This window comes from Salmo salar, unplaced genomic scaffold (assembly GCF_905237065.1).
Source record: "Salmo salar unplaced genomic scaffold, Ssal_v3.1, whole genome shotgun sequence".
Classification (NCBI taxonomy): Eukaryota; Metazoa; Chordata; class Actinopteri; order Salmoniformes; family Salmonidae; genus Salmo; species Salmo salar.
Window position 1 is genome coordinate 76139 of NW_025547410.1, and position 13862 is coordinate 90000.

The window sequence follows — 13862 nt, forward strand, 5'->3', positions numbered from 1 at the left end:
GGGGTGTTAACTGTTTATCTTTATCTGTAGTAGATAGACAGTGTGGTTGGGGTGTTAACTGTTTATCTTTATCTGTAGTAGATAGACAGTGTGGTTGGGGTGTTAACTGTTTATCTTTATCTGTAGTAGATAGACAGTGTGGTTGGGGTGTTAACTGTTTATCTTTATCTGTAGTAGATAGACAGTGTGGTTGGGGTGTTAACTGTTTATCTTTATCTGTAGTAGATAGACAGTGTGGTTGGGGTGTTAACTGTTTATCTTTATCTGTAGTAGATAGACAGTGTGGTTGGGGTGTTAACTGTTTATCTTTATCTGTAGTAGATAGACAGTGTGGTTGGGGTGTTAACTGTTTATCTTTATCTGTAGTAGATAGACAGTGTGGTTGGGGTGTTAACGTGTTTATCTTTATCTGTAGTAGATAGACAGTGTGGTTGGGGTGTTAACTGTTTATCTTTATCTGTAGTAGATAGACAGTGTGGTTGGGGTGTTAACTGTTTATCTTTATCTGTAGTAGATAGACAGTGTGGTTGGGGTGTTAACTGTTTATCTTTATCTGTAGTAGATAGACAGTGTGGTTGGGGTGTTAACTGTTTATCTTTATCTGTAGTAGATAGACAGTGTGGTTGGGGTGTTAACTGTGCTGTTTATCTTTATCTGTAGTAGATAGACAGTGTGGTTGGGGTGTTAACTGTGCTGTTTATCTTTATCTGTAGTAGATAGACAGTGTGGTTGGGGTGTTAACTGTTTATCTTTATCTGTAGTAGATAGACAGTGTGGTTGGGGTGTTAACTGTTTATCTTTATCTGTAGTAGATAGACAGTGTGGTTGGGGTGTTAACTGTTTATCTTTATCTGTAGTAGATAGACAGTGTGGTTGGGGTGTTAACTGTTTATCTTTATCTGTAGTAGATAGACAGTGTGGTTGGGGTGTTAACTGTTTATCTTTATCTGTAGTAGATAGACAGTGTGGTTGGGGTGTTAACTGTTTATCTTTATCTGTAGTAGATAGACAGTGTGGTTGGGGTGTTAACTGTTTATCTTTATCTGTAGTAGATAGACAGTGTGGTTGGGGTGTTAACTGTTTATCTTTATCTGTAGTAGATAGACAGTGTGGTTGGGGTGTTAACTGTCTGTTTATCTTTATCTGTAGTAGATAGACAGTGTGGTTGGGGTGTTAACTGTGTGTTTATCTTTATCTGTAGTAGATAGACAGTGTGGTTGGGGTGTTAACTGTTTATCTTTATCTGTAGTAGATAGACAGTGTGGTTGGGGTGTTAACTGTTTATCTTTATCTGTAGTAGATAGACAGTGTGGTTGGGGTGTTAACTGTTTATGTCTTTATCTGTAGTAGATAGACAGTGTGGTTGGGGTGTTAACTGTGCTGTTTATCTTTATCTGTAGTAGATAGACAGTGTGGTTGGGGTGTTAACTCTGTTTATCTTTATCTGTAGTAGATAGACAGTGTGGTTGGGGTGTTAACTGTTTATCTTTATCTGTAGTAGATAGACAGTGTGGTTGGGGTGTTAACTGTTTATCTTTATCTGTAGTAGATAGACAGTGTGGTTGGGGTGTTAACTGTTTATCTTTATCTGTAGTAGATAGACAGTGTGGTTGGGGTGTTAACTGTTTATCTTTATCTGTAGTAGATAGACAGTGTGGTTGGGGTGTTAACTGTTTATCTTTATCTGTAGTAGATAGACAGTGTGGTTGGGGTGTTAACTGTTCTCTTTATCTGTAGTAGATAGACAGTGTGGTTGGGGTGTTAACTGTTTATCTTTATCTGTAGTAGATAGACAGTGTGGTTGGGGTGTTAACTGTTTATCTTTATCTGTAGTAGATAGACAGTGTGGTTGGGGTGTTAACTGTTTATCTTTATCTGTAGTAGATAGACAGTGTGGTTGGGGTGTTAACTGTTTATCTTTATCTGTAGTAGATAGACAGTGTGGTTGGGGTGTTAACTGTTTATCTTTATCTGTAGTAGATAGACAGTGTGGTTGGGGTGTTAACTGTTTATCTTTATCTGTAGTAGATAGACAGTGTGGTTGGGGTGTTAACTGTTTATCTTTATCTGTAGTAGATAGACAGTGTGGTTGGGGTGTTAACTGTTTATCTTTATCTGTAGTAGATAGACAGTGTGGTTGGGGTGTTAACTGTTTATCTTTATCTGTAGTAGATAGACAGTGTGGTTGGGGTGTTAACTGTGCTGTTTATCTTTATCTGTAGTAGATAGACAGTGTGGTTGGGGTGTTAACTGTTTATCTTTATCTGTAGTAGATAGACAGTGTGGTTGGGGTGTTAACTGTTTATCTTTATCTGTAGTAGATAGACAGTGTGGTTGGGGTGTTAACTGTTTATCTTTATCTGTAGTAGATAGACAGTGTGGTTGGGGTGTTAACTGTTTATCTTTATCTGTAGTAGATAGACAGTGTGGTTGGGGTGTTAACTGTTTATCTTTATCTGTAGTAGATAGACAGTGTGGTTGGGGTGTTAACTGTTTATCTTTATCTGTAGTAGATAGACAGTGTGGTTGGGGTGTTAACTGTTTATCTTTATCTGTAGTAGATAGACAGTGTGGTTGGGGTGTTAACTGTTTATCTTTATCTGTAGTAGATAGACAGTGTGGTTGGGGTGTTAACTGTTTATCTTTATCTGTAGTAGATAGACAGTGTGGTTGGGGTGTTAACTGTTTATCTGTATCTGTAGTAGATAGACAGTGTGGTTGGGGTGTTAACTGTTTATCTTTATCTGTAGTAGATAGACAGTGTGGTTGGGGTGTTAACTGTTTATCTTTATCTGTAGTAGATAGACAGTGTGGTTGGGGTGTTAACTGTTTATCTTTATCTGTAGTAGATAGACAGTGTGGTTGGGGTGTTAACTGTTTATCTTTATCTGTAGTAGATAGACAGTGTGGTTGGGGTGTTAACTGTTTATCTTTATCTGTAGTAGATAGACAGTGTGGTTGGGGTGTTAACTGTTTATCTTTATCTGTAGTAGATAGACAGTGTGGTTGGGGTGTTAACTGTTTATCTTTATCTGTAGTAGATAGACAGTGTGGTTGGGGTGTTAACTGTTTATCTTTATCTGTAGTAGATAGACAGTGTGGTTGGGGTGTTAACTGTTTATCTTTATCTGTAGTAGATAGACAGTGTGGTTGGGGTGTTAACTGTTTATCTTTATCTGTAGTAGATAGACAGTGTGGTTGGGGTGTTAATGTGCTGTTTATCTTTATCTGTAGTAGATAGACAGTGTGGTTGGGGTGTTAACTGTTTATCTTTATCTGTAGTAGATAGACAGTGTGGTTGGGGTGTTAACTGTTTATCTTTATCTGTAGTAGATAGACAGTGTGGTTGGGGTGTTAACTGTTTATCTTTATCTGTAGTAGATAGACAGTGTGGTTGGGGTGTTAACTGTTTATCTTTATCTGTAGTAGATAGACAGTGTGGTTGGGGTGTTAACTGTTTATCTTTATCTGTAGTAGATAGACAGTGTGGTTGGGGTGTTAACTGTTTATCTTTATCTGTAGTAGATAGACAGTGTGGTTGGGGTGTTAACTGTTTATCTTTATCTGTAGTAGATAGACAGTGTGGTTGGGGTGTTAACTGTTTATCTTTATCTGTAGTAGATAGACAGTGTGGTTGGGGTGTTAACTGTTTATCTTTATCTGTAGTAGATAGACAGCGTGGTTGGGGTGTTAACTGTGCTGTTTGTCTTTATCTGTAGTAGATAGACAGTGTGGTTGGGGTGTTAACTGTTTATCTTTATCTGTAGTAGATAGACAGTGTGGTTGGGGTGTTAACTGTTTATCTTTATCTGTAGTAGATAGACAGTGTGGTTGGGGTGTTAACTGTTTATCTTTATCTGTAGTAGATAGACAGTGTGGTTGGGGTGTTAACTGTTTATCTTTATCTGTAGTAGATAGACAGTGTGGTTGGGGTGTTAACTGTTTATCTTTATCTGTAGTAGATAGACAGTGTGGTTGGGGTGTTAACTGTTTATCTTTATCTGTAGTAGATAGACAGTGTGGTTGGGGTGTTAACTGTTTATCTTTATCTGTAGTAGATAGACAGTGTGGTTGGGGTGTTAACTGTTTATCTTTATCTGTAGTAGATAGACAGTGTGGTTGGGGTGTTAACTGTTTATCTTTATCTGTAGTAGATAGACAGTGTGGTTGGGGTGTTAACTGTGCTGTTTATCTGTAGTAGATAGACAGTGTGGTTTAGGTGTTAACTGTGCTGTATGTCTTTATCTGTAGTAGATAGACAGTGTGGTTGGGGTGTTAACTGTGCTGTATGTCTTTATCTGTAGTTTCTGCCCAAGCACCAGCACCTGCTGTGCATTGACATGCCCGGACACGAGGGCACCAGCCGCACCGATGCCAGAGACTATTCCATAGAGGGACAGGTCAAGAGGATACGACAGGTACTGATTGATTGGTTGGTTGGTTGATTGATTACATTCATTTTCCTTCTTTAAGCGCCCCGTCATGTTACACCACTGTAAACACCGTATACTGTTACTGTACCAAGATCACATTTTACATTTACTATTTATTTATTTAGCAGAAACTCTTTAGCTAGGTGAGACAACCACATATCTATCTTGGCCAGGACGCTCTTGAAAAAGAGATTTTAAATCTCAACGAGCCCTTCCTGGTTAATTAAAGGTTAAATAAATAAAAATAAAATCTCAGTCATAGTAAGTACCTGGCCAAGGCCAAGGTACGACCTGGCCAAGGCTTTCGACTCTGTCAATCACCGTATTTTTATCGGCAGACTCAACAGCCTTGGTTTCTCAAATGACTGCCTCGCCTGGTTCACCAACTACTTCTCAGACAGAGTTCAATGTGTCAAATCAGAGGGCCTGTTGTCCAGACCTCTGGCAGTCTCTATGGGGGTACCACAGGGTTCAATTCTCGGGCCGACTCTTTTCTCTGTATATATCAACGATGTCGCTCTCGCTGCTGGTGATTCTCTGATCCACCTCTACGCAGACGACACCATTCTGTATACATCTGGCCCTTCTTTGGACACTGTGTTAACTAACCTCCAGACGAGCTTCAATGCCATACAACTCTCCTTCCGTGGCCTCCAACTGCTCTTAAACGCTAGTAAAACTAAATGCATGCTTTTCAACCGTTCACTACCCGCCCGACTAGCATCACTACTCTGGACGGTTCCGACTAAGAATATGTGGACAACTACAAATACCTAGGTGTCTGGCTAGACTAAACTCTGTCCAGACTCATATTAAAAATCTCCAATCCAAAATGAAATGTAGAATCGGCTTCCTATTTCGCAACAAAGCCTCCTTCACTCACTCCGCCAAACATACCCTCGTAAAACTGACTATCCTACCGATCCTCGACTCGGCGATGTCATTTACAAAATAGCCTCTATCACTCTACTCAGCAAACTGGATGCAGTCTATCACAGTGCCATCCGTTTTGTCACCAAAGCCCATATACTACCCACCACTGCGACCTGTATGCTCTCGTCGGCTGGCCCTTGCTACATATTCGTCGCCAGACCCACTGGCTCCAGGTCATCTATAAGTCTTTGCTAGGTAAAGCTCCGCCTTATCTCAGCTCACTGGTCAACATAACAACACCCACCCGTAGCACATCTCGCTGGTCATCCCCAAAGCCAACACCTCCTTTGGCCGCCTTTCCTTCCAGTTCTCTGCTGTCAATGACTGGAACAAATTGCAAAAATCTCTGAAGCTGGAGACTTATATTTCCCTCACAAACCTTAAACAAAAGCTAACTGAGCAGCTAACCGATCGCTGCAGCTGTACATAGCCCATCTGTAAATAGCCCATCCAACTACCTCATCCCCATATTGTTTTTATTTACTTTTCTACTCTTTTGCAAACCAGTATTTCTACTTGCCCATCAATCCCTCCAGTGTTAATTTGCTAAATTGTAACTACTTCGCTACTATGTGGTAGGCCTGATCTATTTATTGCCTTACCTCCTCACGCCATTTGCACACATTTTATATAGACTTTCTTTTTTTCTATTGTGTTATTGACTGTACGCTTGTTTATTCCATGTAACTCTGTGTTGTTGTTTGTGTCGAAGTGCTTTGCTTTATCTTGGCCAGGTCGCAGTTGTAAATGAGAACTTGTTCTCAACTAGCCTACCTGGTTAAATAAAGGATGGAAATAAAAAGATAAAGGTGAAATAAATAATAAAAAAAACATCTTCAGATAACCACATACACTACCGTTCAAAAGTTTGGGGTCACTTAGAAATGTCCTTGTTTTTGAAAGAAAAGCTAAACAAAATGGTCCATTAAAATAACAGATTGATCAGAATACAGTGTAGACATTGTTAATTTTTGTTAATGTTGTAAATGTCTATTGTAGCTGGAAACGGCTGATTCTTTTTATTTTTATGGAATATCTACATATCTACAGCAACCTGTGTTCCAATGGCACGTTGTGTTAGCTAATCCAAGTTTATCATTTTAAAAGGCTAATTGATCATTAGAAAACCCTTTTGCCATTATGTTAGCACAGCTGAAAACTGTTGTCCTGATTAAAGAAGCAATAAAACTGGCCTTCTTTAGACTAGTTGAGTATCTGGAGCATCAGCATTTGTGGGTTCGATTACAGGCTGAAAATGGCCAGAAACAAAGACCTTTCTTACGAAACTCGTCAGTATATTCTTGTTCTGAGAAATGAAGGCTATTCCATGCGAGAAATTGCCAAGAAACTGAAGATCTCGTACAACGCTGTGTACTACTCCCTTTACAGAACAGCGCAAACTGTCTCTAACCAGAATAGTAAGAGTGGGAGGCCCCTCTGCACAACTGAGCAAGAGGACAAGTACATTAGAGTGTCTAGTTTGAGAAACAGACGCCTCACAAGTCCTCAACTGGCAGCTTCATTAAATAGTAACCGCAAAACCCTAGTCTCAACGTCAACAGTGAAGAGGCGACTCCGGGATGCTGGCCTTCTAGGCAGAGTTGCAAAAAAAAGCAGTTGCCATACCAGGTGGTGATGCAACCGGTCAGGGTGCTCTCGATGGTGTAGCTGTAGAACCTTTTTGAGGATCTCAGGACCCATGCCAAATCTTTTCAGTCTCCTGAGGGGGGAAAGGTTTTGTCGTGCCCTCTTCACGACTGTCTTGGTATGTTTGGACCATGATAGTTCGTTGGTGATGTGGACACCAAGGAACTTGAAATTCTCAACCCGCTCCACTACAGCCCCGTCGATGTTAATGGGGGCCTATTCGGTCCGCCTTTTCCTGTAGTCCACGATCAGCTCTTTTGTCTTGTTCACATTGAGGGAGAGGTTGTTGTCCTGGCACCACACTGCCAGTTTTCTGACCTCCTCTCTATAGGCCGTCTCATCGTTGTCGGTGATCAGGCCTACCACTGTTGTGTCGTCAGCAAACTTAATGATGGTGTTGGAGTCGTGTTTGGCCACGCAGTCGTGGGTGAACAGGGAATACAGGAGGGTACTAAGTACACACCCCTGAGGGGACCCTGTGTTAAGGATCAGCGTGGCAGATGTGTCAGGAAGTCCAGGATCCAGTTGCAGAGGGAGGTGTTTAGTCCCAGGGTCCTTAGCTTAGTGATGAGCTTTGAGGGCACTATGGTGTTGAACGCTGAGCTGTAGTCGATGAACAGCATTCTCACATAGGTGTTCCTTTTGTCCAGGTGAGAAAGGGCTGTGTGGAGTGCGATTGAGATTGCATCATCTGTGGATCTGTTGGGGCGGTATGCAAATTGGAGTGGGTCTAGGGTTTCTGGGATAATGGTGTTGATGTGAGCCATCACCGGATCAGTAGTCATTTAGGCAGGTTACCTTCGCTTCTTTGGGCACAGGGGACTATGGTGGTCTGCTTGAAACATGTGGGTATTACAGACTCGGTCAGGGAGAGGTTGAAAATGTCAGTGAAGACACTTGACAGTTGGATGCTTTGAGTACATGTCCTGGTAATCCATCTGGTCCTGCAGCTTTGTGAATGTTGACCTGTTTTAAAGGTTTTTTTCACATCGGCTACCGAGAGTGCTATCACACAGTCGTCCAGAACAGCTGGTGCTCTCGTGCATGCTTCAGTGTTGCTTGCCTCGAAGCGAGCCTAAAAGGCATTTAGCTTTTCCCTTTGTAGTCCGTAATAGTTTTCAAGCCCTGCCACATCTGACGAGCGTCAGAGCCGGTGTAGTAGGATTCAATCTTAATCCTGTATTGACGCTTTGCTTGTTTGATGGTTCGTCTGAGGGCATAAAGGGATTTCTTATAAGCGTCCGGATTAGTCTCCCAGTCCTTGAAAGCGGCAGCTTTAGCCTTTAGCTCGATGCGGATGTTGCATGTAATCCATGATTTCTGGTTGGGATATGAACGTACAGTCACTATGGGGACGATGTCATCGATGCACTTATTGATGAAGCCAATGACTGAGGTGGTGTATTTCTCAATGCCATTGGATGAATCCCGGAACATATTCTACTGGATTTTTTATTCCTAAAGGTTGCACATGTGACATGCTGGTAAAAATTTGGTAAAACTGATTTAAGTTTGCCTGCATTAAAGTTCCCGGCCACTAGGAGCGCCGCTTCTGCGTGAGCATTTTCTTCTTTGCTCATGGCCTTAGAGTTGGTTGAGAGCGGTCTTAGTGCCAGCTTCGCTTTGTGGTGGTAAATAGACGGCTACGAATAATACAGATGAGAACTCTCTTGGTAGATAGTGTGGTCTACAGCTTATCATGAGGTATTCTACCTCAGGTGAGCAATACCTCCGAGACTTCTTTAATATTAGACATCGTGCACCAGCTGTTATTGACAAATGGACCCCCCTCGTCTTACCAGACGTAGCGTCTCTGTTCTGCCGGTGCATAGAACATCCTGCCAGCTCTATATTATCTGTTTCTTCGTTCAGTCACGTCTCGGTGAAACATAAGATTCAAGACAGTTTTTAATGTCCCATTGGTAGAATAATCTTAATAGTAGGTCATCAATTGCACGTTAGCAAGGAGAATGGAAGGCATTGGGAGTTTACTCGCTCGCCTCCGGCTTCTCAGAAGAATCCCCGATCTGCGTCCCCTTTTCTGGTGTCTTTTCTTCACACAAAAGGCGTGGATCTGGGCCTGTTCCAGTGAAAGCAGGATATCCTTCTTGTCGGACTCGTTAAAGGAAAAAGTTTCTTCCAGTCCGCGGTGAGTAATCACTTTTTTTTTTTCGGTCATAAGAGACGGTAGCAGCAACATTTATGTCCACACAATAAGTTAAAAAATAAGTTACGCAAAACGCTTAAAAATTTACAAAATTGCACAATTAGTGAATGTAAAACGTCAGCCATGTTCTTCGGTGCCATTTTCTTTTTGCCAATCAGATCTTCAACCAAAACCTAATATTAGATAAAGGGAACCTGAGTTTACAAATAACCAAAAATAGTTTTACTTCATTAACAGAGTTATAAAACCACCAATTCCCAAGTGTGAAAAAGTAATTGCCCCCCCTTTACACTCAACTGGTTGTGCCACCTTTAGGTGCAATGACTGCAACCAAACACTTCCTGTAGTTGATGATCAGTCTCTCACACTGCTGTGGAAGAATTTTGGCCCACTCTTCCATGCAGAACGGGGTCATTTGTGAGTTTTCAAGCAGGAACTGCTCGTTTCAGGCCCTGCCACAACATCTCAAATTGGATTAGGTCTGGACTTTAACTAGGCCATTCCAAAACTTCAAATCTGTTGCTTTTTAACCATTTTCATGTAGACTTGATTATGTGTTTTGGATCATTGTCTCGATGCATGACCCAGCTGGGCTTTAGCTTCAGTTCACAGACAGATGGCCTGACATTCTCCTGTAGAATTCTCTGATAAAGAGCAGAATTCATGCAAGTCCTCCAGGCCCTGAGGCAGCAAAGCATCTATAATCACACTACCATGCTGGACCGTTGGTATGAGGTTCTTACTGTGGAATGCAGGGTTTGATTTTCTCCAGACATAATGGGACCCATCTCATCCAAAATGTTGACTCAAGTTTGCCAAAAAGCACCTGGATGAAGACTCTTGGGGGGGAAAATATTAATTGACAGATAAATCAAAAGTATAACTTTTTGGACAACATGGGTCCCATTTATGCCTGAAATGCGCCATTTTGGTTCCCTAAGAAAGTCCAACTATCTTTTGCGTACCAATTAAGTGGAGCAATGGCCCAGTGGATATGATTTGGCATCTACAGTGCATTCGGAAAGTATTCAGACCCCTTAACTTTTTTTTGTTACATTACACACTAATTCTAAAATTGATTAAATTATATTTTTTTCCTCATCAATATACACACAATACCCTATAATGACAAAGTGAAAACAGGTCTTTAAATAAAAACATTTTTTAACCTTATTTACATAAGTATTCAGACCCTTTTGCTATGAGACTTGAAATTGAGCTCAGGTGCATCCTGTTTCCATTGATCATCCTTGATGTTTCTGCAACTTGATTGGAGTCCACCTGTGGTAAATTCAATTGATTGGATATGATTGGAAAGGCACACATTTGTCTTTAAGGTCCCACAGTTCAAATCAAATGTATTTATATAGCCCTTCTTACATCAGCTGATATCTCAAAGTGCTGTACAGAAACCCAGCCTAAAACCCCAAACAGCAAGCAATGCAGGTGTGGAAGCACGGTGGCTAGTAAAAACTCCCTAGAAAGTCCAAAACCTAGGAAGAAACCTAGAGAGGAACCAGGCTATGAGGGGTGGCCAGTCCTCTTCTGGCTGTGCCGGGTGGAGATTATAACAGAACATGGCTAAGATGTTCAAATGTTCATAGATGACCAGCATGGTCAAATAATAATAATTATAGTAGTTGTCGAGGGTGCAACAGGTCAGCACCTCAGGAGTAAATGTCAGTTGGCTTTTCATAGCCGATCATTGAGAGTATCTCTACCGCTCCTGCTGTCTCTAGAGAGTTGAAAACAGCAGGTCTGGGACAGGTAGCACGTCCGGTGAACAGGTCAGGGTTCCATAGCCACAGGCAGAACAGTTGAAACTGGAGCAGCAGCACGGTCAGGTGGACTGGGGACAGCAAGGAGTCAAGGCCAGGTAGTCCTTAAATTCACACAGGACACTGGAGAAATACTCCAGATATAACAGACTGACCCTAGCCCCCGACACACAAACTACTGCAGCATAAATACTGGAGGCTGAGACAGGAGGGGTCAGGAGACACTGTGGCCCCATCCGATGATACCCCCGGACAGGGCCAAACAGGCAGGATATAACCCCACCCACTTTGTCAAAGCACAGCCCCCACACCACTAGAGGGATATCTCCAACCACCAACTTACCATCCTGAGACAAGGCCGAGTATAGCCCACAAAGATCTTCGCCACGGCACAACCCAAGGGGGGGCGCCAACCCGGACAGGAAGACCACGTCAGTGACTCAACCCATTCAAGTGACACACCCCTCCTAGGGACAGCATGGAAGAGCACCAGTAAGCCAGTGACTCAGCCCCTGTAATAGGGTCAGAGGCAGAGAATCCCAGTGGAGAGAGGGGAACCGGCCAGGCAGAGACAGCAAGGGCGGTTCGTTGCTCCAGCCTTTCCGTTCACCTTCACACTCCTGGGCCAGACTACACTCAATCATAGGACCTACTGAAGAGATGAGTCTTCAATAAAGACTTAAAGGTTGAGACTGAGTCTGCGTCTCTCACATGGGTAGGCAGAACATTCCATAAAAATGGAGCTCTATAGGAGAAGGCCCTGCCTCCAGCTGTTTGCTTAGAAATTCTAGGGACAGTTAGGAGGCCTGCATCTTGTGACAGTAGCGTACGTGTGGGACCAAATCAGAAAGATAGGTAGGAGCAAGCCCATGTAATGCTTTGTAGGTTAGCAGTAAAACCTTGAAATCATCCCTTGCCTTAACAGGAAGCCAGTGTAGGGAGGCTAGCACTGGAATAATATGATCAAATTTTTTGGTTCTAGTCAGGATTCTAGCAGCCGTATTTAGCACTAACTGAAGTTTATTTAGTGCTTTATCCGGGTAGCCGGAAAGTAGAGCAATGCAGTAGTCTAACCTAGAAGTAACAAAAGCATGGATTAATTTTTCTGCATAAATTTTGGACAGAACATTTCTGAACTTTACAATGTTGACTGTGCATGTCAGAGCAAATACCAAGACATGAGGTCGAAGGAATTGTCCGTAGAGCCCTGAGACAGGATTGTGTCAAGGCACAGATCTGGGGAAGGGTCCCAAAACATTTCTGTAGCAGAAGGGCCTTGGTCAGAGAGGTGACCAAGAACCCGATGGTCACCCTGACAGAGCTCCAGAGTTCCTCTGTGGAGATGGGAGAACCTTCCAGAAGGACAACCATCTCTGCAGCACTCCACCAATCAGGCGTTTATGGTAATGGTCAGACGGAAGCCACTCCTCAGTAAAGGGCACATGATAGCACGCTTGGAGTTTGCCAAAAGGCAACTAAAGGACTCAGACCATGAGAAACAAGATTCTCTGGTGTGATGAAACCAAGATTGAACTCTTTAGCCTGAATGCCAAGCATCAAGTCTGGAGGAAACCTGGCACCATCCCTACGGTGAAGCATGGTGGTGGCAGCATCATGCTGTGGGGATGTTTTTCAGTGGCAGGGACCGGGAGGCTAATCAGGATTGAGGAAAGATGAATGGAGCAAAGTCAGAGAGATCCTTGATGAAAACCTGCTCCAGAGTGCTCAGGACCTCAGACTGGGGTAAAGGTTCACCTTCTAACAGGACTACGACCCTAACCACACAGCCAGGAGAACATAGGAGTGGCTTCGCGACAAGTCTCTGAATGTCCTTGAGTGGCCCAGCCAGAGCCCGTACTCGAACCCGATCGAACATCTCTGTAGACACCTGAAAATAGCTGCGCAGCGACGCTCCCCATCCAACCTGACAGAGCTTGAGAGGATCTGCAGAGAAGAATGGGAGAAACTCCCCAAATACAGGTGTGCCAAGCTTGTAGCGTCATACCCAAGAAGATTCAAGGCTGAAATCGCTGCCAAAGGTGCTTCAACAAAGTACTGAGTAAAGAGTCTGAATGTAAATGTGATATTTCCTTTTTTAATTTTTTTATACATTTGCAAGAATTTCTAAAAACCTGTTTTTGCTTTTTCATTGTAGGGTATTGTGTGTAGATTGATGAGGGGGGGAACTATTCAATACATTTTAGAACACAGGCTGTAGCGTAACAAAATGTGGAAAAAGTCAAGTGGTCTGAATACTTTCCCGAATGCACTGTACATTCCAGAAAGAATAGAGATTTGTTGTTGTTGTTGAAACTAAGATTGACAAAATACTATTGCAGTGGAAAGATAAAGCTTTGTGTTTGTTAGAGTGATGTTGATAAACACATTCGTTGTCTCTCAGTTCGTCTGTCTCTTCTTGTCACTTCCATCCTCATTTTTGCAGTTTGAAGCCAATATCTTTACATATTTACATCTTTCAGTTTACCAGAAAAGATCAAACAGAAATACATATATAATACACATGACAATGGAGGGGCTGAACGTAAGAACATTTAAGCTTTGAATCAATCGCGAAAGCCTCATGGTTTCAAACTATATTTAAATACAAGTTGGATTTCATGTAAAATCATAGAAACAGACCAACTTTTATTTTTCAAAAAGATTAACTTTTATACAAATAAAGTCTTGTCACTTTACTTAGTTTCTGCATTATTTCTTAATAGACATATCCCAATTCTTCAGAGAATCCATAAAAGCTTGGTTATATTTTTAATATTATCCCCCGGGAAAAAATTACAGAAATTCAGAGCCAAATCATATGGTTGAATTCAAATATACTGATTAATAAAGATTTTTTTTTGATAAATTGGGGGGGAAAAGGGGATCTTATTATCTTATGCTGTG

The 13862-nt window shown here is 42.1% G+C and overlaps 1 protein-coding gene across 8 annotated transcripts in view; it reads left to right on the top strand.

Moving 5' to 3' along the window:
- The window catches only part of abhd6 (Abhydrolase domain-containing protein 6), an 81962-nt gene that overhangs the window by 33537 nt on the left and 34563 nt on the right, over positions 1 to 13862 (top strand). For all 8 annotated transcript variants that reach the window (XR_006762851.1, XR_006762848.1, XR_006762852.1 and 5 more), the window contains 1 exon segment: positions 4305 to 4418. Coding sequence is in view for 2 of the 8 variants with exons in the window: in XM_045711233.1 (XP_045567189.1) it covers positions 4305 to 4418 (114 nt within the window). In the remaining 6 variants the exon portion in view is untranslated.